Source organism: Hirundo rustica, chromosome 12 (genome assembly GCF_015227805.2).
Source record: "Hirundo rustica isolate bHirRus1 chromosome 12, bHirRus1.pri.v3, whole genome shotgun sequence".
Lineage (NCBI taxonomy): Eukaryota > Metazoa > Chordata > Aves > Passeriformes > Hirundinidae > Hirundo > Hirundo rustica.
Window position 1 is genome coordinate 20,582,411 of NC_053461.1, and position 23,358 is coordinate 20,605,768.

The following is a 23,358-nucleotide window of genomic DNA, read 5'->3' on the forward strand; positions in this document are numbered from 1 at the left end:
GCTCAGCATCGCCCTGACCCCCATGCAAGGCACGAGGAGCCGTGCTGCTCCACGCGAGGAGCACGGAGGGATACCCGCCCCGGGAGCAGACAGGGCTCCGCGGACGCCGCGGGGGATGGATTTGGAACTGGCATCAAACGCACCGGGTTCTCTTTGTCGATATTGATCTCAGGCTCCAGGATGGTCATGGAAGGGCACTGCTGCACTCCTCCGCTCACACTCGCCCAGAAATTTGCCCCCGTGAAGTTGGTGCACTCGTGCTGCAGAGAACACCTGCAACAGAGGAACAGCTCATGGTTGATGAGTTTTAAAACAGGTGATAAAAATGTTGAATTCCTTGTGAGGGAAGCTCCTGAGAAAATCTTGTGTCTGTATCTTTTTCCTTCATCCATGCAGCTAAGCCTTAATATTTGCTGCTATGTTTAAAGTGTCTGCTTGCCACGATAAAAACATGTACTCCACAGCATCAGTGGAGGAGCAGGATTGAAGAAGGCATGAAAAGACCAGGCTGAACCCGAACTCTGGAGGAGAGGATGACATTTTGTCTGACATCTTCAGTTTGCAAATGCGGAGTCTAATTTTGACTATCTCCTTTTGCGTGTGATTGTCCTCTAGTGATAGATCTGCAGGGGCAAAAGATGGACTTTCACAGGGTGCAGGTCCTCCCAGTCCCATGGTTTGACACCTGCAAGAGATTCTTTGCACTGGCAGCTGCCTGTGGCATGACAATGCAGCTATGGTGAAATCTTGGCTCTGAAGAAAATCCCATCCCTTTGGGCCAGATGCAATTGTTTCTAACAGCATGTATTTTGTAAGGAATGGAAAAAGACTGTCGGTAGTGCGGCTGTGGGGAAATACAAAAGGCACCAGAAATTCTTGCCCAGGCTTGAGGGCCAAAGGACACGCTGAAGCGCACCAGGACGTGGCTGGTCCTACCTGGTCTCCATGGTGCACCACCCGCAGTAGGCGTCCGCGGCAGCCAGGCACTCCCCGCACGTCGCGTACTGGCTGCAGGCAGCCACCTTCACCCGAGTCATCTGCACAACAACAACAACACAGCTGCTTCCAAAGGTGCCACCACCCCACAGGAACAGCCGCCCCGCCGGGACGCAGCAGCACGGCCCCGTGCAGCTGGAGACGAGACACCAGCACCTTGGGCTGCGACACACGCGCCCTGGAGCAAACTCAGCCAGCACACCACAGGAGCAGACCCTGGCACGGCTGGGAAGCTGGAGCTGTGCCATGGCCACCCAGCATGGGGGTGAGCCCAAGAAGCTGTCCACTGGGGGCCCCTGGAGCTTGTCCAAGCCAGAGGCCGTGAGCCCCAAGACAGGAAGGATGCCCTAGGGCTCGGGAAGCCACAGGGTTTGCAGCCAGCTGAGCTGAGCTGGGCTGAGCTGGGCTGGGCTGAGCTGCCCCTTTTCAGCTGGGGCCATGGCAGGAGCCATGTGATGACCAGGTTACAGAGTGTGACACTGCACCTTTCAGAGGTGTCTGATGGACAGAGCTTCATTGCTTGTCCCTCTCTGTGAAAAGCTCTCACCCAGACCTGCAGAAAGCTCCTCTCAAGATAGAGCCTGGCACTCTCTGGCTGTTTACACAAAGATCAGAAAGCAGCACCACTCTAGAAACCTTGATTTGTAAAAAAAATCAAAGTACCTCTGGGGACTCACTTGGCAGGAGCAGCTGGAAGGGAAAGCATGTGTGGGTTTCTGCTCTCTCCTCCTTTGATCTCTAAACATTTGGGAAGGAAACCTGAGTGCTTTGGAACAGCGGGGACTGAAAATGTGAGGTGCCAAGAGCCCTGAGCTCCCACCAGGCAAGCACACTCCAGGCTGTGGGCTCCTTGGCCAGAACCTCGCTTCACTCACAGCACCTCGCTGCTCCCCAGCCCTGCAGGGCTCAGCAACCCCACCCCAAACCTGCCAAGCTCCTGGGGAGCTTTCCCAGGATGCTAACTCCACCAAAGAAAAATTAACTCATTGGATTTATTGGAAAAGAGGGAGTCAGAGGAGGCACCAGAAACACCATGACAGTTGTTTGATCAGCCTGAGCAGAGAGCACAGCCCAGCCAGGGGCTGAGATGAGACAGTCAGAGCCATCAGCTAAAGAGATGCCCCGGGAGGGGTCTGTGAAATGATAATGACCAATCTGCAGGGAATTAGAGCTTGGAAAATACAAATGCAACATGTAACATTTGTGGTTGAGCATCTGCTTTGACAGATTAAAATGTAATTCAGGACAAACCATCAGTGCCTGGAGCACTCAGCTCTCATCTTCCTACTCCGTTAACTTGATGGAGATGGGACCGCCTATCTGTACCTGCTGTGGCTCTCCAGGTCTCTGCAACGCCCTCCTGCCAAGCACTGAGCAGAAACCTCCCCTGGGACCACTTCTGACAGGCAGACTTCTTGTCTGTAGGATCTCCTGAAAGCCTTCCTAAAGATCATGTACTGTCATTTTGGGGTTTCTGTACAGGAATAACCTTTGCTTATTTCTGCATTCCCATAAGTGCAATCGGTTTCAGTTCACTCTTCTTTTCACCTGACCACCACAAAGACCTGGTAAGCTGAGCTGCATTGGTGTTATCACCCAGCACTGGAGAATGGACAGCCACCTCCCCAGAAAGCCCAGAGACAGCCAAAGCCCTGAACATCTTGGCTCTCACTACTAATCTTAAGGAAAATCTTATTGTCCCTTTCTGCTCCCAGCTCTGAGGCAAATCAAATGCGTTCGGTGCTCCAAGAACTGTTTTGTTGAGGACTGAAGATCTCACCTGGTAGGAGGTCATCAGGTAGAGGTATGTGGAATCAGAAGGGTCAAATTGCATGATGGGATGGACAGGCTCTCCGTAAGCCACCGAAATGGATCTCCTGCTAATAACCTCCATCGTACTGTCCAGGTTAATCTGCAGAGAGAAGAGGCCACTCACTGAGACTGTTTTCAAACACTAGGGGAAGAAGATTATTTCTCCATGGTTATAAATAGAAACCAAAGTGGTATACAGTGGTGCCCCAAGCTGTCAAGCACTGTGGATCTCTGCAAACTTTGCAGGCTGCACACACAGAGCTTTCCTGGAAAGTCAGCTGAGTCACTGGGCAGGCGTGGCAGGGCCCAGAAAGCCCCAGCCCTGCTCAGTGATGCAGGACCCTCATCATCCCTGGTCCCTCTGAGGGGCTGCCTCTGGAAAGCATCTGATTGGAGGCTCTACCCCTGCACAGCTGCATCGGCAGGCACAGCAGCGTTTGTGTTACCCTCGTGCAAGGGGCACCAGCCCTCAGGCCTCATCATATACGCATGCACATTCTGTACAGAGAACACTGAGTTTCCAAAACTTAATGAAAAACAGTGAAAATCAGCAACAGGGCTGTACAGCATGGCATCTCCTGCTCCCTGCATATTTGAAAAATAAGTGTTGTCACTCCCAGCCAGAAGGAGCATCTATCCCTGCTGACTTCAGAAGACCACGGCAGCTGCCACAAGCGTGCCAAGTCCTACCTTTCCTCATGAATCACCAGCTGAAGTGCTGGCAGTGATGGAGAAGGCTGCACAGCATCACCCTGCCTTTCAGTTCTCTGAATGTCTTGGCATTTGACTCGAAAATTCAGTAAATTAAATGTGGCATTGCTGAGAGGAAATAACAACGGGGCTACACAATTTCTCTTGACAGTCACTTTTCAGCTTAAAACAGAAAGGGAATGAGGAAAATTCTTGCCTCCTTACTAGCAAGGGAAGGCAATAATTTTAATGACCAAGTGTGGCTCTGTTCTGTAAATGTGGATTAATTAACATAGGTTAATTAATTCTTACACTAGAGCAGCACTGACACACCCCAGTATGACAGCACAGGCTCAGGCTTCTCTCTGCTAAGAACATATGCAAGCACTGAGAGCTATGCAGAAAAAGTAGGGAACTATTACTGTGTCCCTTTTAAAAGCTGCCTAGCCAGAGGCTAAATTAATTCCCTGGGATCACCCAAGGTGTCCGTGAACTGAGCTCTGACATCCTCCACTGCATCCTCTCTCCCTTGCTGGTGAGACGAGCTCCACGTGTGGCTGTTTACAGACACCTGTGCCTGGGTCCCTCTGCCTCCTGGGAATGTTCACGTTATGCCCTCTTCACACAGTCAATTTCCTTGGATCCCAGGGGCTGCAGGCTCTGGGTAAGAGCCGCCCCAGCAGCACAGAGGGGCAAGACCACCAGCCCTGGTGCAGCAGGCTGGGCTGGGGTGGGCTGGAGGACACGCACTGCCCCGGGTGCTGGTGGGAGCAGAGCGAGTGAAGTCCTGGACAGCCCCACCATGGCACGTCTGCATCCTTCCAGCCCTGGACACATCAGGACAGACCCCTCCCTCCCACCGTCACCCGTGAGGGCACTGCACCCTGGCACATCTTGCCCCGGCCATGCTGCCCAAGCGCTGCTGACCTTCTCACGACTGCTACATGTGGAATTGGCCCTCACCAAATGCCCGTCTGCAGCCACAGAATTTGCCTTACGTGCCCCTGGTAGCCCTAATTGCTGCTGGCAGGAGCTGGGCAAGCATAATTTCTGCCCCTCTGCTGTCTTTTCAGGCAACAAACCTGAATGATTTGCTCACGCAAAGTATCTTTCGTCCTGTGCCAAAGAGCAAGGACCCCCAAAGGTAGAAGGGCTTCTGGTTATGCAGCTGTGTTGTGGAATTAGATTACAGCTATCTGAGCAAATTATCCCAGCACAGGGTAGCCAGGAGCCTCTCCCTAATGGAGGCACTGCAGATAAGGCTGGTCTCTCCGAGATGATAATGGAGCAGAGCTGTTAATGCCGTGTGAACAGGCTGCTCTGCGTGTGGCATGTGCCCCCCAGCCCGCTGCGCCTGGCCCAATGCCAGCTCCCTCCCACCCTCCCAAATTACCTGCCCCTGTGGGCAAAAATCAAAGCAGGGAGTTCCTTTGTGATTGTTCCCACATTTCTGCCAGGAGCACTTAGACACAAGGGAAGAGTCTGGGTAAGTTTTCTTCTATCTAAGTATTTTGATCCAGTATCCCACATTATGAATGAGTCCCCCCAGGCAGAGATAAAGCAGGTATCAGCTGTCTCTGCTCCAGGCCTTTTCCCCCTCTTCTCTATGGACTTTTGATACTGGCAGGTTACCAGACTGCTGTGGCTGCCTGGAATCAAAACTTTCTCTGGCAAACTTCAAGCACTGAGGTTACTGAGAGCTTGGCCTTGTGCCCTGGCTGCAGAGCTGGGGCATTGCATCACCCTGCATCACCTCTGTCATGTTATTTGGAACAGACTCCACCATGGGTTCACGCCTGCTTTGGATTCAGCTGTGAAGAATCTCTCTGAGAGATTTCCCCTATCTACATGGAGTCTTCAAAAGCCAGTACCTCAGAGGGAGAATTTATTAGAAGAGCTTTTAATAATTGCAATAACTTCAACAGTTAAAATTATAACAAAACCTTGTAGTTAAAATTATATTATATTGTGTATATAATAGTATTGTTTTTAAATTATATTAATATAATTAGGAAAATAGTTTAATAAAATTAATTAATAATTCAGTGCCGCACAACAGCATTTTCAGCTTTGGGTTCATCAGAAACACGCTGCTCACACGGCAGCCCCGAGCAGCGATTAACAGCCACCAGCCCTCCGGCAGCGCGTGCCATGGTCCAGGTTATGGCAGTACACAACGACTCCCGCATCGCCTCAAGGAAGCAGGTGCCCAAACCCAGCAGACAACAGCTGTCATCCTCTGGGCAGACCAGAGGTGCTGGAAGGGGGAGCCCCGACACCCACGCCGTCCCCAGCTCTGCTGCCCCGTGCTGCAGCTGCTGGCTCCCACTTGCCTTCAGGAGTCCTCCGCTGGCCGTGCCCAGGAACACAACCGTGTAGTTGTTGACACTGGCCACCGCTACCGCGGTCAGGCCACTGTAGGTGAAGATGGGGGTGGCCGTGACGGGGTTCACGATGGCCAGTGGGTGCTGAAGGTGTGCGGCTCCACAGTCCAGCTGCTCCGGCTGCAGCTGGGGAGAGACACAAATATCAACAGGCTGCACAAACATCAGTACGTTCCCTTGCCACCCCTGCTCAGGAGCAGTGGGGACAGACTTCTCAGAGCCCCGCTCTGCCTTCCTAGAGCCCCTCACTGCTGAGTCACGGAACAGGAAAATGCAGCTGGCCCTGGCCCACGAGCTGACCCGCAAGGGCTGGCACCTGGGGCACAAGGCTGATAGCAGGGCCTCCACATCGATTCACCGTCAGGTGCCAAGGGGCAAAGGCAGCGCTTAAGGACTTGTCACTGACCTGTGTCTATGAGCAAGCATTTGATTGTTCGGCGGAAAGCAAGACAACAGACTTGCCTCTCCTGTGCTTAAATTAATTCGTGCATTTGCTGCATGACAGCAGCATTTGCAAGTGGAACTGATGCCTCATATTCCTACTACCCTGCCAAGATGCACCCAAGATTTATGACCCATTCGCTCCAAATCCTCTGAGATTCTCATGTAATTTCTGCTCAGACAACTTGGATGGATTCGACAATGCCTGAACATCACAACAGTCTCACTGCCAACAATTCACCTGCAGTAACTCCTGCAGCAGCTTTTCAGAGCTGCAGGGGTGCAGCCGGAGCCATTCAAATGATGGGCACGTTTCAAGGGCCATTACCACATAATCCACAGTGCCACCCCAGGTTTAGCCTGGGGGAGGCTGTGACCACACTGTCACCCTCCTCTCAGGGCTGAAATTCCAGCAGCAGCAGGCATCCGCAGGTCACCTGCCGCAATCCAAGCTCCAATTGTGGGAAATGCCTATACTCTTGCCTCCAGCAAGAGATGCCTGGAGGGTTGCAGACCACACCCCAAGGACAAAGCACATTTGTGCATTTCTGAATCCAGTCATAACGCAGATAGCCGTGCCACAGAGGCTGACAGAAGTCTGAATTTAAGCAGAATAAAAGCAGGGATTTGAGGCTGTATCTGTCAGGGAATGGGAATGCCGTTTCCACTAGGCAAAAGGCGACCACCAGCCTGTCCAGCACAGTCCTCCCTCCCCGGGCTGCACCAGCGCCTGGATGCAAATTCCCTGGTGATCATTACTATTTCATTAATAGAACCAGACTAAAGCTTTGGCTCCCAGACAGTTCAGAAGATTAAAAAAATCCTTAGGCTTTTGGGCAGGATGTCTCTGCAGGGTCTCCCCACTTTGGAGTGCAACTCTTGCCCCATGCCCATCTGCCACCAAGCCACCACCATGTGTCTTGTGCCACACCACAGCAACACATTCCTGGGGAGAAGCAGGGAAGAAACGTGCTAAAACCCAAAAGGTAAGCAAAAGCGATGGGGCTTTGTATGCATAAGCAGGAGATGGTGCCCCTGCACTGACAAAAGAAAAGAAGCCCCAGACAGACAGCCACAGGGGGTTGGTGACCTCCCTGTCATGGCCACGGCTGGTCCAGGGAGCAGTCAGCATGGGGACTGCAGGCACTGCCCACTCCTCCCCCTTGCACGGCAGAGGACAGCAGCAAACCTCAGCAGGAGCTGTGGGTGCCAGCCAGCCCTCGGCGTGCTGTAGCAGCTGGTCAGCAAACAGCATGGGCTACCCAGCCGTGCAGTCACACCCCACAGCAGCCTCTGCACAGGGGCATGTACCCCTGGCCACAGGGATCCTGCTGCTGCAGACACATCCAGGGCTCGTATCGCTGCTGCTGGACTAGCACAGTCACAGTGCCACTGGAGACAGGCAGGGTCTTCTCCAAAAACCACCCTGACCCTGGTCCCCTGTGCCCCAGCAGACCCGTGGCCACCGCTAGCTGCACCAGACAAAGCCTGGTGTGAAAAAACTTCCTCTGATCACATGAGTGCCAAACGGGGCAGCACATTCAAAGCTGCAGCTCTGTCCTTAGGGGACCAAGACAAAAGGATAAAGTTTTTGGATGCAATGCTAAATGCATTTTGCAGTTTTACTACATCTCATTCTAGTAAAAAGTAAAATCAGAGCCCAGATTCTTAAGTGTGTATGTTTGGCCTGTAAATGGGCCACACAACTTTTTTTCCTGCTATACAGAGGATATGGCAAGCCATTTGTGTTTCTGATTTAATGATTCCTTCCCTTCACAGACAGATATTTAGAAATTAATTTTATTTACTTGTCTTAGGGAAGATTATCTCGAGCTCCTCTTCATTACTCTCTAAGAATATCACCACCTGAACCTTACAAGGCTCCTTCCTGCAGGGAAACTGAGGCACAGAGGCACCTCCGGCCACCTGGGACCCCAAGGGATGCTCAGCGCCTCCTCTCTAAGGCAGCTGGACAGGAGCTGGGACTGCCTGCCAGCCTGAAAGACGTGGCCCTTTCTTCTCACAGGTGGCCAAAATCACGGGAAGTCCCTTATCTGCAGCGCCTGCCTGCTTATAAATCATGCATTTCAGGGCTCATATCAGTGCAAAGTGTTTTCCACAGTAAACAGGATGTCACTATTCTAACCCAGGCGAAGCTTTATTTTGGCTGCACACATCCTTCCTCTGAAACACCTTTCTTCAAATGATATCAGATCTTCCAACAAACGGATGGGTAGGAGACATATGGAATTTCCCTCTCCCGGGTCCAAAGAAGGGATGACATGCTGCGCTGCTGCTGCCTGCACCCCACAGCACCAAGAGGACAGCTAACTCCATCACGTTACAGTAAACAGGATATGGCCAAGTCACATCCTTCTGCAGGCAGCCACCACAGCTGGGGATTTGCACTGGATGAATGGAATAGAAGGCCATCTCCAAGAGGAAGGGGTTAAATCTCACTCCTTCTTAAATCAAGCTGCCCTATCTTGACGTGGGAAAAGAACAAATGTTACATTTTCTTCCAAAACCAATCTCTTTCTATAATCTGCATTTTAAAACACCCCGTGGGCATTTACTGTATTGCTTCTATTTTTCTTTGACACGCTCTGGCTACTCAGTAACTCACAGAACTGTGGGCTGATTCGAGATCCCAAACGTCCTCCCCACAAAAGGTTTGACTCTGCCACTCTATCGCTGATGAGGAGACTCTTGGGCACAAGCTAGGGACAGCCACAGCCAGCACCAGCCTCGCTGCTCTGCCAGCCCCCAGGACGAGGGGAACACGCTGCTGCGCCCCTGCACACTGTAATATGTGCTACTGCTGCAAAACTTCCCAAGTGATGCAAATGAATTCAAATCAAGGGGCCACAGCTAAGAGGATGGTTACTCAGATTAACCCCTGAGCGCGATTGCAGGAACAAAGTGGGACAGAGATAAAAGATTTCCAGCCACATCAGAGCTCAAGAGTTCAGCTGTCTTCACAGTGTGAGTTCAGTTCTTTATCCCAGGCATATAAGGAGCATAAAAAGCGATTCCCCAAAATTTCCATTACAGCTCCTCAGCCCTGGGCACGCAGGATGTCCCTTCGGGAAGGAAGTCTGTTGGAAACAGAAGGAGGAAGAGGAGTGGTGAGGCAGCTCTCAGGAAAACCATGAAATGCGCTGATTTCTGCATCCTGTGTTTGTGACCTTAAAAATAGTTCTCAAGCAAAGCTGGAGCTAATTTGTGACTCAGAAGCTGCGGCGCAGAGGAAAGCCCTGAGCCCCTGCCCTCCACGAGGCCGTGCTGGCTGCGCTGCAGCAGCTCCAGAGCTCCGGAGTGAGAAGGGGAGCCCGGCCCCTTTCAGACTTCATATCAGAGAGGATTAAAGTGTTGGCTTCCAGCATGCCTGGAGTCCTGGGAAAATGACACAGCCTGCATCGGATAATCCGCTCCAAACTTGTTGATTTGTGGGACTTAGCCATCATCTTCATAGGCTCAAAATTTGGCAGCTGCTCCCACACAACTGACATTTTCAGGCCATTAAAGGCTGTGATAAAAGGGCTCTAGTTTTATCTCTTGCCTTCCTTAACATAAACCATTAGGTTTTTATTAACATTTAGGTATGACTCAGGGAAATTTCTGACTGCAGAGAGAATATTCAGAATAATTAGGATACTGTCTTGAGAGAATAGCAGGACACAGACTCACGCTGAACAGAAGGGACAGGGCAAAAACCAGCGGTGAAATATTGCGTAGGAGAATGGACACAGCCAGTGATGCCAAGCCAGCCTGGCTGCATTATGCTAAGGGAGAGTACAAGCCCTGCTCTGTGTCGGGCAGAGCCCAGACCAAGCACACACCCCCAGCATTCCCCCCGGAGCTCCCCCGTCCCCCAGCAGTTTGTACACACAATCACTCGTTTATCTGCTGCACTGCCACAACCAGACCTGTCAAAACCAGGCTTTTTGGGATGCCTGGAGGAAAATGTCATCCTCAGAAGAGGACTCCAGTGTTGAGGCACTTGAGATGTAAGCAGTCTCCAGCTGCAGTGCTGCTCAAGGGCAGGCATTAGCAGAGAGCTCCTCAGACTTACCATCGTATTTTTTAGGCAACAGGAGGCAAATCAATGTGCACTTGTGGCCAGTCAAGGCGCTCAGGCTGAGAATCTCTGGCAAAGGGAATCTGAACAATTTTTTCTCAAGAACTACCAAGAGCACAGGATCCATGCAGCACAGCAGACATTAAAAAAAAAACCAAAAAAACCACCCCCCCAAACAAACAAAAAAACAACACAACAACAACAACAACAACAACAAAAAACACACCACAATGCTTAAAGCGAGACTTGCACTCTGGTTTGCTTAGACCACACATTCCTCAGGCGAGGAGGCCACGGTTTTGCTGTGTTTTGCCCTTTTGCAAAATGACAGCTCTGGACTAGGGTATTTTGTGAGCCACTAATGTGACACCAGGCATGGTCTACCCCAACATCCCTCTGCTCCCAGCAGCACCTGGACCTTGTGCTTGCAAGGAGCTATCACTTTTAGAAAACTCTTTCTTCCCTCTCTCTACTCTTGACTCCAAACTTTTCTTTCCTGCCAGCTCCTGAATTTCACTCTTGGCAGCCTCGCGTGGGACTGGTGGCTGGGCTAAGGAAGGGGACAGAGCACAGAGGACTGTGAGAAGGCAGGGCACAACAAGCACAGGACTGGTGGCTGGGGATAGGCACAGCTGGGTCGGTCCAAACCACTGCAACTCAGCAGCAGCTGCATGCTCACCTCGACCGCAGCCACAGACCTCAAACCACCAGAGGTGTGACAGTGTGAATGCTGGAAGAGGCTCTCAGTGTCTCAGATCATCTCAGAGGGCAAAACCCAAGCTTCATCTGCTGCTCAGGAAGTGGCAGCCCTGGGCAGACAGCACATATGCCCTCTTGGCTGCTGCCTGCCAGAACCCACCTCAGCAGGAGGACACAGAGACTGGCACAGGATCGGGGCACTGCTGAGCTGCAGGCACAGCCAGTCTGCTACAGTGAGGCCAAAGCCTGACAACAGCTTGAACAACCACTGGTCCCTATTGCCATCCAACCATCTGTTGCTGTGAGTCCTCAGAAGCTCCAGCCTCAGCTCCAGCAGTGGCACCAAAGTTGGATGCCTGCAGCTGACAGTGTGATTCCCCTCCAAGTCTCCTCTGCTCCCTCCTCCAGCCACAACTGGCCCAGCTCATGGCCACCACCACTCCATCAGCCCCAACCTTGTCATGCTGACCACAACTGGAAAAGAAAGCTGAAGGCAATGTGGTAACTAGCAGGACCTGCACATCCCTCCCCCAAAACATCCTTCCCAGCATTGGCAGCCCCAGCGTGGGTCCCCCTTCCTTGCTCCGCATCAGTGCTTCCCCCAGCAGGGCACTGAAACATCAAGTGCAACAGCATGGGGAGCTGCTCAAAGCAGAGAAACATGAAAAAGAAGCACTTTTTAAACTAAAATTACACATCCTTCATGCCGCCAGGAAGACTGGTCAAGCTTATTATGTTAGCCTTCATCCTGCATTAAATACAATACTTCAGATTATACAATCAAATCCACCAGGAATGGGCAAGCAGAGGGATTAACAAACAGGCTCCAGAGGGGTTGTCACAGTCAGAACAGCACGTGTCTGAGCAGCAAGAGCTTGTATGTCCTTTAAATTCACCCCTCTTGGAAACTCGCCTCCTCTTCCCACTCCCTGGGGACAAGGGGCTAAGCAGATCAGCCAAGCATGCCTCATCTCAAGGACACCCACTCCTGCTCAGAAGCCCGAGACACCTCCCCCGTCGAAACTGCTCAGAGTGAGGTACTTGGTTTATTTAGGCTGTACTTTCTTAGCTGTCCTTTCCTTGTTACCCCTCCACCACTCAACCCGTGTTTCTTACTTACATTCAGCCTTGGCCTCAGTAACCAACCTCAGACCATTCAAACCATCTTCCACAGGGAAGAGTCCCTGGTGAACCATGAGTCTGGCTCCTCGATCTTTGGTTGTTACTATTTTATTATTGCTAGTACTAACACTTAGCACTTCACATGCTCAAAGTGCTCTGAAGGCATATCTGTGCAAGTCAGGGCTGAAAAAAGCATCCATTAAAGTAACAGCTCCTTACCTAGCACAACTGGTCTTTTGCATGTGTCAGTTCAAATCTATTTCATTTAGCAATAGTTTACAGTAAATGTTTTTCTGTATTTTTTTCATTAGTTCTGCTGAATCAATTAAGTCCCGAGATAATGAGCAGAACTCTACCCTTCTTTTACGCATCCGAAGTTAAGACGCGCCTCTGAGAAGCAACGCCGTGCTGCAGTGCTGTCCCCCTCTGGGCACCCCCCACGCATCACCTGCTCCACAGCCTCAGCACCAAAAAACAGAGTCCAGAAAACAAACCACCACGACTTGGTCAAGCACCCAGCCCGCAGAAGAGGCTTGTCACAGAAAGGTCAATAAAACCTTTTTTGCTCATTAACTGAGCACTCCAAATGCATAAGCGACCAAGCTATACAGATGCAGTCTACAGCAGACACACCACTTCCCCGGATCACCAGCGCAGATTTCCTCCACTCTAACCCCTGCCCTCATTTACTTGGAGAAATTCAAGTAAAGAGAAGTATCAGATGGTTATGGAAGTGCAAAGGACGAACGTGTGAGCCAGGCTCCTCTGGCCTGGGGCCAGCCCTCACACCCACACTCTGTCTCCTCTCGAAGGCAGCACCTGAACAAAGCAAAAAGTATTCCCTAGGCATCACTCTTAAAGCGCTGTGCCTGTTGACATCTCCACAGCTTCAACTCTGGAGGTCCTCACTCCCTACCCCACTCCCCTCCCAGCTAGGAAATTAGGATCATAATAATTATATAACTTGGATAATTTCAAAATTTGTTACAAATCAGTGTTCCTATTGGATTCAGCAACTGAGCATTTCTCTGATTTGGTTAAATCATGTAAGGCTTTCCTTTTCTCTGTATTTTATATTTTGTCTTCAAAATTTGTAGAACCTGCTGTTTCCAAAGCTCCTTGGAGAGAGCCACTGAGCTTGCTATGATACCAAATCTCAGCAGGAAATGGCACTACAATTAGGAGATCCCATGGATCCCATTGTAACCCCAGCTCCTCCCAAAATTACATCTTTTTCCAGCAGCTTACGTGAGTGTAGCTGAGTTGTGGCTCCACAGTCAAACGGCCCCAGCAGAAAGGCTGCCACCACGCTGACCAGAGCAGGGTCCTGGTTGGGAAACCCAGGAGGGGTACATGGGGAACACCTATCCCAGTCCTTTACCCCTTACCTTGTTCCAGAGACCTGTACACATCAAACCACACATCACCTGTATCTCCCTCCAGACACAGATTTCTATCCTCTCAAGCAGACATTTAGCCCCAGTTTCCTCCCCATTTAATGACCTCCTACACCGATTGCCAAAAGCACACAGGTGGTTATAATATTATTTCCAACCACCGCAGATTCCAGCTTGCCTGGTGTTTGCATTAAATTACCACAGACAGGGTCTCAGACTTACTATGTTTCCAACCCCTCGTTGGGAGAGGACATCAGTGTCCCAACAGTGCAACTGGACAGACACCTGTTGGGATCTACGAAGCATAGTAAGGAGTTTCTACAGCATCGCTGGGCATCCATACGCATCTCACGATGCCCTCTTCACTTCTCCAACAATCTTGTCACTCAATCACTGTAAATGAAACTTTGAAACATCAGAAAAGAGATGGCAAATCCCTTCATTTCCAACCACTGAGACCCTAGAGCTGAGCCTGTATCCACTGCGGCTCCTGGGGCCTGGGCTCCCAATCACACACGGAATTCAAACACCTGTCCTGGAAAACCCTTGGCTTTAGCCAAAATGACCCTTTCCTGTTTTCCATCTAAACTGTCATTTAGTTACAGGGGATTTGATGAGCTCAATGGATCAAACCTAGTCTGAGCATCCAGGCACCGGAATGCCTAGGTCTGTACAGCCAGCTGTACGGAGCTCTCCAGGAGCCAGCAGCATGCCTGTGACCCCCTGCCATGCTGAGGGACTGGCAAACACTTTGCCTGCCCAGCCAGCAGCACTGGGCCCCCAGAGCAGGCAGGCGCTGTGCCACAACCAGGAGCCAGTTTCTGTTCCCTAAAGCAGCACAACTTCCTGTTTTCCAGGCACAAAAAAGATTGCCACTTTGACCGAATTTTGCTTTGCAATTTGGGACCTGTTTAAGCTTGAGATGCAAAGCAGGGATGAGCCCTGGGGCCCCTAGGAAAGCATTCCCACCACCCACCTTCAGCTCGGGGGCACCGACTTGCTCCTCAGGAGACTCCCCTGCTTGGCACAGAGCACGAGGGCCACGCCAGCCCTGGCAGTGGGAGAGCCCCCGGGCACCGGCAGAGAGCTGAGGCTGCCTTCCCAGGAAGGATGGTGTTCACACAGCTGCCTGTATGCACCTTGACTGAGCAGCAGGTGGTATTTTCACATAAGTTCCCAAGCAAACCTAACCAACAGTTGACCACAACTCACTAGTACCAGGTGAGAGACAGAACAGGTAGACAGTGCTCTGGGCTGGGTCTAAAGCCAGGCAAAGCTCACACTGCAACTTAAACCTTTCGTTGGGGCATCCTGGGTCCCACCCACCCCTCCACGGCAGCGTGACCCCTCGCCCCCAGCCCCTGCAGGGCAGCTGGAGGGACACCGACCTCCCACCATCTGTAATGCCACATCCCAGGGCAAAACAGACGATGGTGACAACCATGGTGCGGCTCTGTAGTACCTGAGCAGTGACACCTTGGGGTGGTGCCAGCAACTCCAAACAGCCCGCACTAAAAAACACAGAAACTAGGCTTGCTACAAAAACTCCTGCCTCATTTTTAATAAACAAATTAAGTGTAAATTCCCAGTTTCCTTTCTGTGGCTAATCCTCTGGATTTATTTGAGTAGATGTAGGGTTAGAACACATTTAGTTTCATGTTTGGAATTTCTAAATTAGTATAAACCAGCACTTCAAAGTAACTCAGCTCCGATAAAACCCAATCCCATGGAGATGCCACAGTATATTTGGACAGTAAGTGGATGCTTTGTCATATTCCCACGTGTATATGAGATCTTTTTCTTTGGGAACATTTTCTGAGTGGTTTTAAACCACATTTCCATGCCCAGGCAGACATATATACAGAGACTGTTTATACAGTCTACCCAAGGAGTTAATTTTATTTAACAACCCATTATAGTACAGCTCACTGGTGGGTATCTCATCATTACACCCCCAAACACAGTGTTCAGTGACCATGCAGGATCTGACAAAAAGCCACAAGAGCCAGAAATGTGAGAATTAATGCTGAAACATTTTGTTATCCCATGCCACTACGCCTGTGGTATTCAGCAGAGGAAGCAAACTGGATTTTCAGCCTTTTTTGAGCTGCAGACCCCAAAATATTTCCCAAGAGAGATGTAGTTGCCTGGCCAGCAAATCTAGGCCTAATGAATATGTCTGCTTTCCGTATCACTCCAGGAGTTTTTAGGAGACCACAGGGTCCATGCAGAAACTGCAGAAAACACTGAGTTTGGCACAGCTGTGAGCATGGGATGGGGTTTCCAGTTCAGCTTTTTTTCAAATGAGCTTGCTCATCACAACAAAGTGTGCACACAAAGGTGTCTGGCTGTGTCCCCTGCCAAAATACCCACTGAGAGATGGCGAAGTGGCAAGAGGACACTGCGGGGGCTTTGCTACGCTGGGATGTGGCTGTGGTACAGTGTGACCAAAGGAACAGCAAGACAGACCTCTGTTTTCAGTGTGACTGAGGGGGACGCTCCTGGGATGCTCCACATGGCCACTGCTCTCGAGCCAGCCAGAAGCTGGGGATGGGCTTTGCTTTTATAACGGCTTCAGCATCCCACAGCTGCGTCACAATCCAGCCATGCAGCCAGCATAACCCTCAAACCCACTGGGCCATGATCCTCCTGGGGAAGAATAGCTCAAATACGAGCTATAAACCCACGCAGCGTCCCAAGAATTTGATAAGCTCTGTTAGTGTACTGCTGCAAATATTGTTACAGGCAGTTTGCTCCAGAGAGCTCCTACTCCTCTTCCCTTCTGGGGGCTTGAGTCCAAATTCCACACGGGTTTTGAGTGGGCAAAACACCGCAGTGGTTCCACGCAAGTATTCCAATTTAGCTGCATTTGACACAAAATTCATTATAAAAAACTATTTCTGTTGAGGGGAAGCAATCCTAGAGCTCACCCACTCACTCTCGGCGCAAGAAGCCAATCAACCTAAATCCTTCCCTCACACATCCTCCTTCCCCTGAGCCGGTGCTGTGAATTCATCTCCTCCGTACGTGACTTTTCAGCAACCCTCATTGAAAAGAACCAACAGCCCCCACTCCTGACCTAGACCATCCTCCTCTGCGCATTTTCTCCTCGTCTCACACAAAGTTGTTAAGCATGTGCTTAATTGCAAGTAAGCATTTCCATCAAAGAGAGGCGCCGTTTCCAGGCCAAGCTGGTGGCTCCCCCTGCCCAACTTGGGGAATGCAGGGCAGCAGGGCAGCAGGGCAGCAGGGCAGCAGGGCAGCCGGCAGATCCACCTGCCTCATCCACCCTCCCCAGCCCCCCGTGTGGCCAATCCCACATCGACACAAGGGGAGCCAAACGAGGTGCTGCCACCACATCGACCTGCAGACAGACAAAGCCCCCCGTTCTGTGCCAGCCCCCTCAAGCCTCACAGCACAGCACTGAGTGGTGAGATGCCCTGCCCCACATCAGTCAGCTCTGAGCAGAAATGCCATAGGGACCGGCAGATGGCTGGTGTGTTCAGTACCCACTCCCAAAACCCCTCACTGATGGGTGAGCGCTGGAGCTCCCTGGGCTGAGTCAAAGCAAGCAGGAGAAGAGCATTCAATTAGACTGGAGAGCACACAAGGGGTCAGTGATTTTCCTTTCACACTGCATTACACCTAACAGCCCCTGGTCCCGACTTGTAACCACTGACTACTTCAGCTGAACACACGCATAGAATGAATCAGGCGAATATCGGGGGTTTTTCTTGCAAAAGGAGATCAAGACCCAAGTACCTGGTCCTCAGGAAGAACTAAGGAGCCACACTTACTAACACTAGAGCCCCTACCAGTGATGCACAGGCAATGGGAAAACTGGAAACCCACTAACAGGAGAGGTGGAGCTCACAGTGGGAAAAGAGATAGATAGTGCTCTGCTCTGCCAGACCAGCTGCCACTTCAATACATTTTCCTGCTGCATTTCTAGGTCTGGGGCACAAAACATATTAGAGTATTTCACTGTCTTGAAGGTGGAAATTGATGTTAGGTTTTTGCAGCACAAAGAAACACACTATTACAACTCTTCTCTTGACACTGCCACTCTGGGACTTGAAAATAAAAACATCTTGTTAACTTGTTGGCAATTCTAATGATTAAGGAGAATGAAGAAAAAAAAAAAAAAAAAAGGAAAGGCTCTCCTGACTAGCAGGATGGCTTCCCAGCAGGCTCGGTCAGCGGTTTTAGAGGAATACACTTCAAATAAGTGGGAAGTGTAGAAATATTAGGCATGAACGAATATTAATGTTATGCTTCATTTACATCTTGCTGTACTTGACATCAAAGGATCTCAAAGCAGCTTTACAAATGCAATCTGACGCTACACGAGTTGGGTTTCTGAATAACAATAAATACAGGAGTATGTGGGAAACTGAGGTACCTCGGGTTCAATGACTGGTTCACGGCCAGCGATGCAGCAGCAATGTCAGCTGGTATTAGAACCCAGTCTCCCCATCCATCTCATATCACCACCAGTCTTACTGCTTTCTCCACACGAAGAAATTTTCTCGCAGCCTGATCTCACTACAGTTTCAAACACGGAGGGTTCCCACTGACTCCCAACGGCCTGGCAGCACTCAGTTATTTTAGCTTGTTCCCCTGACCCTCACATGCCCTGCTGCTCATCCCTTCGAGAACACAGCATCCTTCTCAGCCTTAATGGCATCAGTGACCACAGGCTCCTCCTGGCTGCCCTTCCTGCCTACCCAGGTAACAACTGGGAGAGAAAGATGCTAACAGGAACACATTGCAGTTGAACAGTGTGACAGGCCAGGACCAAAGATGGAGGGAAACCTCATCTGTGCCTAATCTCCTTGAAAGAATTAGCTGTCTAAATACCTTACTGGATACAGCACTTGATACTTTCAACATCAGCAGACTGGTGTTAGTCATGATTATTTTCTTTACTGAACAAAAGTTAGAAAAAACTGTATCTCCACAGCAGTCCTGGGTGAGCTCAAGGGTGATGGGTGCTTCTGCCGCTGTCTTTCAGTTATGACCAGGCTGTTTGTTCACTTCCCAAGTGCCTCCAGCAGCCCCAGCCCTGATGCTGCCACTTGACCCACCTTGGCAGACAGTTCAATCCCGCCCGGGGCTGAGCGGCTGCTCTGCAAGGATGCTGAGCATCAGCCACAGCCAACAAGAACTGCGGGTGCCTTCACATCCTGTAAATAGGATTCCTGACTCCCAGTGAGTCTTCTGGGAGCCGTGACCGTGCCAAGATGTCAGGACTGAGCTCCCAGTGTTTAACACACCCGGTCTTTGTGGAATTAGCTCCAACTACTAGATTTGCTGGCTGTCAGGCAGCTTGTACTTTGCCACCAGGGAAAAAACTGTTCAACTTTGCTAGAGTAGGTCTATGAACCAAGTGCATTAAGACTACATATTTTACCACAGAGTGGAGATGCCACACTAAACACTCCAGTTACCATGGGAAACCTTTCTCTCTTTGCCACTGGCATTGCACAGGGAAGCCCAAGCCCAAATGCTCTATCTCGCCTCTGAAATCAAACAGATGTTTTCACAATCTTTGATGGAGCCGAGCTGTGCACTCGTCCCAGAGGAAGGGAAAAATGCAGCGTTAAAGCAGCCCTTTCCTCTCTCCTTTTTCCCAAACATCGTATATTTTTAGTGAAAAGAGAGACAGGCGACTGTCTCGCGCTAACATTTACGGCCACTCAGTAACAAACTGTGACGATGGCAAACTTCTGCCACAAACGCGGAGAACCAAGGCAGCCTGTGTGCCGTCCCGGGCAGGGCTGGGGGCCGCGGGACAAGACATGGGGCTGGCGATGCCCACGGACATCCGGCCGCGCAGGGCACCCACGAGAACTGAGGCACCGGCGACCAGGTATGGGGAACGATGCCGTCCCCGAGCAGGCGGGAGGGTCTCCGGGAAGAGCAGCGAGGGCAGCGGGGTGCGGGGCTTACCCGCCCGCCCAGGGGAAGCGGGGGATGCTCTCCAGCTCGGGAGGGGTGGCGACAGCAGCGACCGCGGGACGGGGCACGACGAGATGGGGCCGCCGGCCACCGCCGGCCAGCGGCTCCCCGCGCCCCCTCGCCCCGGCAGGTGCCCGCCGTACCTGTATATTCCTCTTCTCGCAGGCCGGGCCGGTGCCCTGCACCACGCTGTCCAGCACGGTAACCATGCCGGCGGCCGGGCTGACGAAGCAGGAGTTGCGGGCGGCCCGGATGGTCTCCTCGATCTCGGCGAAGCGGAAGACGCAGAGCGCGGACTGCGGCCGTCCCCGGCCGCCGCCGGCTCCGGCCCGCTCGAAGACGCCGAAGAGCAGCTCCTCGAGGGGCGGCGGGGCCAGGGCCGGGCCCTGAGGAGCGCCGGGGCTGCGCCAAGCTGCCCGCGCCGGGAAGACGGAGACGAGGCGGGTGAAGGCGTCGGCGGCGCCGCCGCAGCGCAGCCCCAGCTGGATGTAGGACTCGGTCAGCTTCTTGGTCTCGCCGCTGCCGTTGAGGGTGGCCTCGGCTGGCTCGCCCAGGCAGATGCGGGCCAGCAGGCTGTGCGCCGGGCTCTCCTTGTCGCCCGCGTTGGCCTCACTGTTGAGCGCCAGGTAGGCGTACGGGCGGCGGGCGGGCGGCGCGGCCCCGTGCTGCAAAAACGCGCGGACGAAGCTGAGCTTGTGCCGCGCCTTGTCGCCCTGCTTGATCTTGAGGATGTTGTCGTCGGAGGGGTTGATGTCGAAGGTGAAAAGCTTGGCCAGGTCGCCGCGGGCGTTGAGGGCACGGATAGCGATCTCGGGCGTGTTCTCGAAGCGATGGTCCTCCAGGCTGCTGTTGCGGGGGAAGAAGGGGCTGCCGAAGCCGGTGTAGGTGGCGGCCACCAGCAGCCGCGCCCCGCCGCCGCCGCCGCGGCGCAGCACCAGCCCCACGGTGGAGGCGTTGGGGTGGTTGGCCGCGACGTTCAGCATGCTAGGGAAGACGGCGACCGAGTCGCTGCCGCCCGGCGGGAAGCGCACGGCCACCGCCGAGATGTTTGCCATGCTGCGCAGCTGGCAGAGGCCCTGGTAGATGGAGCCGCAGACGACAAGGACGCCCTGCTCCGGGTCGGGCTGCAGGATCTTGTTGTAGTTGTTGGTGAGCACCCTGGGGTGCTCGCAGGACGCCTGCGGCAGCTGCGGCGCGTGGCACAGAGGGCTGTCCAGCACCGGCCCCACCGCCGCCTCCGCCTCCAGCGCCAGCTCGCCCCCCGACAGCTGGAACAGCCGGTTGACGGCCGCCAGGTAAACGCGGGAGCCGGGGCCGTCCAGCGCAAAGTTGTTGGTGAGGGTGGGCGAGAGGAACTTGCGCTGCACCTCCAGGCCGGCGGCTCGGCCGGGCAGTAGCAGCGGCAGCAGCGGCAGCAGCAGCGGCAGCAGCGCGGGGGACCGCGGCTCAGCGCCTGCCGCACGGGACCGGAGCCGGGACCGGAGCCGGAGCCATCCCGCCGCCGCGCCGCACAGTGCATGTGCCCCGTCGCCGGGCGCGGGAGGGGCGGGCGCGGGGCCGCTTCCTGCGGAGGCAGCGCCCGCCGCCGAGCGACGCCCGCGGGAAGTGGCGGCCGCGGCGGGGGGGCGGCGGGGGGCGGCGGGGCGCGCGGCCGCGCCCCCTCCCTGCCCCCGCCCTCCGCCCGCCCCGCGCCCGCCCCCGCACCGGTGCTCACCGCGTCCCGGTGCCCTGGGCCCGTCGTGTGCGTGCGGCGCAGTGACCGATGTCTCCCGCGCCGCCGATCGGGCGGCTCCGGGCGGCTTCGGACGGGGCGTCCCCACGCCGCGTGAGGGGCTGCTCCGGGCCGTCCCCCTCCTCTCCTCTGCCTCCTTCGCCTTTTCGAGCGGGACAGGCCGGGAGGGAAGGGGCGGGGGAAGAAGCGTTTTCCCAGCTGCGGAGCAGCACGGCGAGCCGGAACAGTCGTCCGTCCCTTCCCCGCCCCCCCCGCCCCCCTTCCCCGAGCCCCCTCTCAAGCCCCGCAGTCCACACATCCCTCCGCAATACCCGCTCTCTCGCTCCCCGGGAACCGGGCGGGGGACGAGGCCCCCACCCCTGGAGCGGCTCTGCCCGCATGGCTCGTCAAAAGCGGAGCACAGACCGGTCTGCGTGTCTCCTCTGCCCTCCAACGGGCACCGCTTTAGCAAGAAAGACCCAAAGAAGTGATTTGCCAAATTACACGCTGGGATGATGTAGGGGACAGCCCCCGAACCCGATCCCGTGGGATCGCTCCACCTCAGCGGGTTCGCTCCTGCTGCCCTCCTCCCCGTCTGCGGGTGTGTAAACTGACTCCTCGTCGTGAGGGGACACGTCCGAGACTGAGGAGCAGCTCCTGGGCAAGGCTGTACGGAGAGCCAGGGTCCATACCGGGATGGGGGCAGACGGGGCCACGCATCCTGCAGCAGGTACTTTGCCCATGTACATCACGTCCCTGCAGTCTTCATTAAACAGGCTTGGGCAATTACTCAACCCATTACGCAGCTGGCCTCCTGACACACTATCGTGACACAGGGCACAACCATAGACCACCCAGGGGCTTGAGTCCCTGGGTGACACACCCAGGTCCCCACGCAGGGGGGGGACACGGGTGTGCTGCAGCGCATGGCAAATACCAAGGTCATGACATGCTCAGTGCTACGTGCGTGCTTCAAGCTGAAGTATCGGCAGAGCTAACAGGCAAGAGGAGTGGCCGTGGGATGTGGGCACAGCATCCTTGCCTCCAGCCCGAGTTTCCACCAAGAGCAGAGACCTGGCTGGAGCACCCGTGCACTGGAGGAAAGTCAGTTCTATCAGCACAACGTCGAGGGTTGAACATGGAGGCAATCTCACCATCCACAAATAGCTAGCAGCCTTTAAAACAAGGGTGGGAAATGGAGGCTGGTGTTTGGTCACAGCTGCCTGGAAATGCTGCACAGGCTGAGAGCTGTCCTCCCTCTCCCCAGGCTGTGCCTTAGTCCCCTGCCTGTTCTTATAGCATGGAACTTTAGTTATACAAAACGTGTTAGAGAGGCTGATGGGGATTCTGAACAACTTCTGTTCTGGAGAGGAAAATCCTCTGTTGTTGTCTAATCTCATTTCTACACCTGCCAATTTTCCTTTCCCGTTCCTGTCTCCTCACCCTCTTCAGAGCACTAATTAATACACAACTGCCTTGGCCGTGCCATGTCCACTGAAAGTCTGCATTGAATTAAATGCTGTGCTTTCTTGCTATCTAACTCATTGTCTCTGCTAATCATATCCTTAATTAAGAATTATTAGCTGTTTTTAAATGTGGGACTCCCAGTTGTTAGTGGCTTTTTTTTCCCTTAAACTACAAGTTAGCAATTTTTAAATGTGATCATTTCTCTAATTGCATAGAATTAAACCCCCATGATCCCAAACCCTTAATCTGCCTATTTTAGGATTTCTTATGGCTGCTTACCCTGATAGCAGAGCATCTTCCATGTGAAATCAGCCTTTTAAGGCATATCGAATTAGGTTCCAGATTACAGTGAATTAAAAAAAAAAATATTTTAAAAAATTTAAAAAAAAAAAAAAAAAATAGGCCAAAGAGCTTTGAAAAATGTGTGACTTACCCAAAGGTATCCAGTACTGGCTCTGTCAGAAAAAAATCCCCAGGAACTCTGACTCCTATTGCCTATGCCAAGCATTTGTCTCCACTGATACAATTAAAGACAGTATATTTGTGGTATTGAGGGATTATTTGACAAAGATTTTATTGCTATTGTTGTTGTTAGGA

The 23,358-nt window shown here is 52.9% G+C and overlaps 1 protein-coding gene across 1 annotated transcript in view; it reads right to left on the minus strand.

Moving 5' to 3' along the window:
- The window catches only part of PLXND1 (plexin D1), a 67,036-nt gene extending 45,959 nt beyond the window's left edge, over positions 1-21,077 (minus strand). Inside the window, 6 exon segments of the mRNA XM_040076181.2 lie at positions 144-273; positions 937-1,037; positions 2,777-2,908; positions 5,832-6,008; positions 19,727-21,043; positions 21,045-21,077. Coding sequence (XP_039932115.1) covers positions 144-273; positions 937-1,037; positions 2,777-2,908; positions 5,832-6,008; positions 19,727-21,043; positions 21,045-21,077 — 1,890 coding nt within the window.
- Between the last annotated feature and the right edge of the window lie 2,281 nt (positions 21,078-23,358).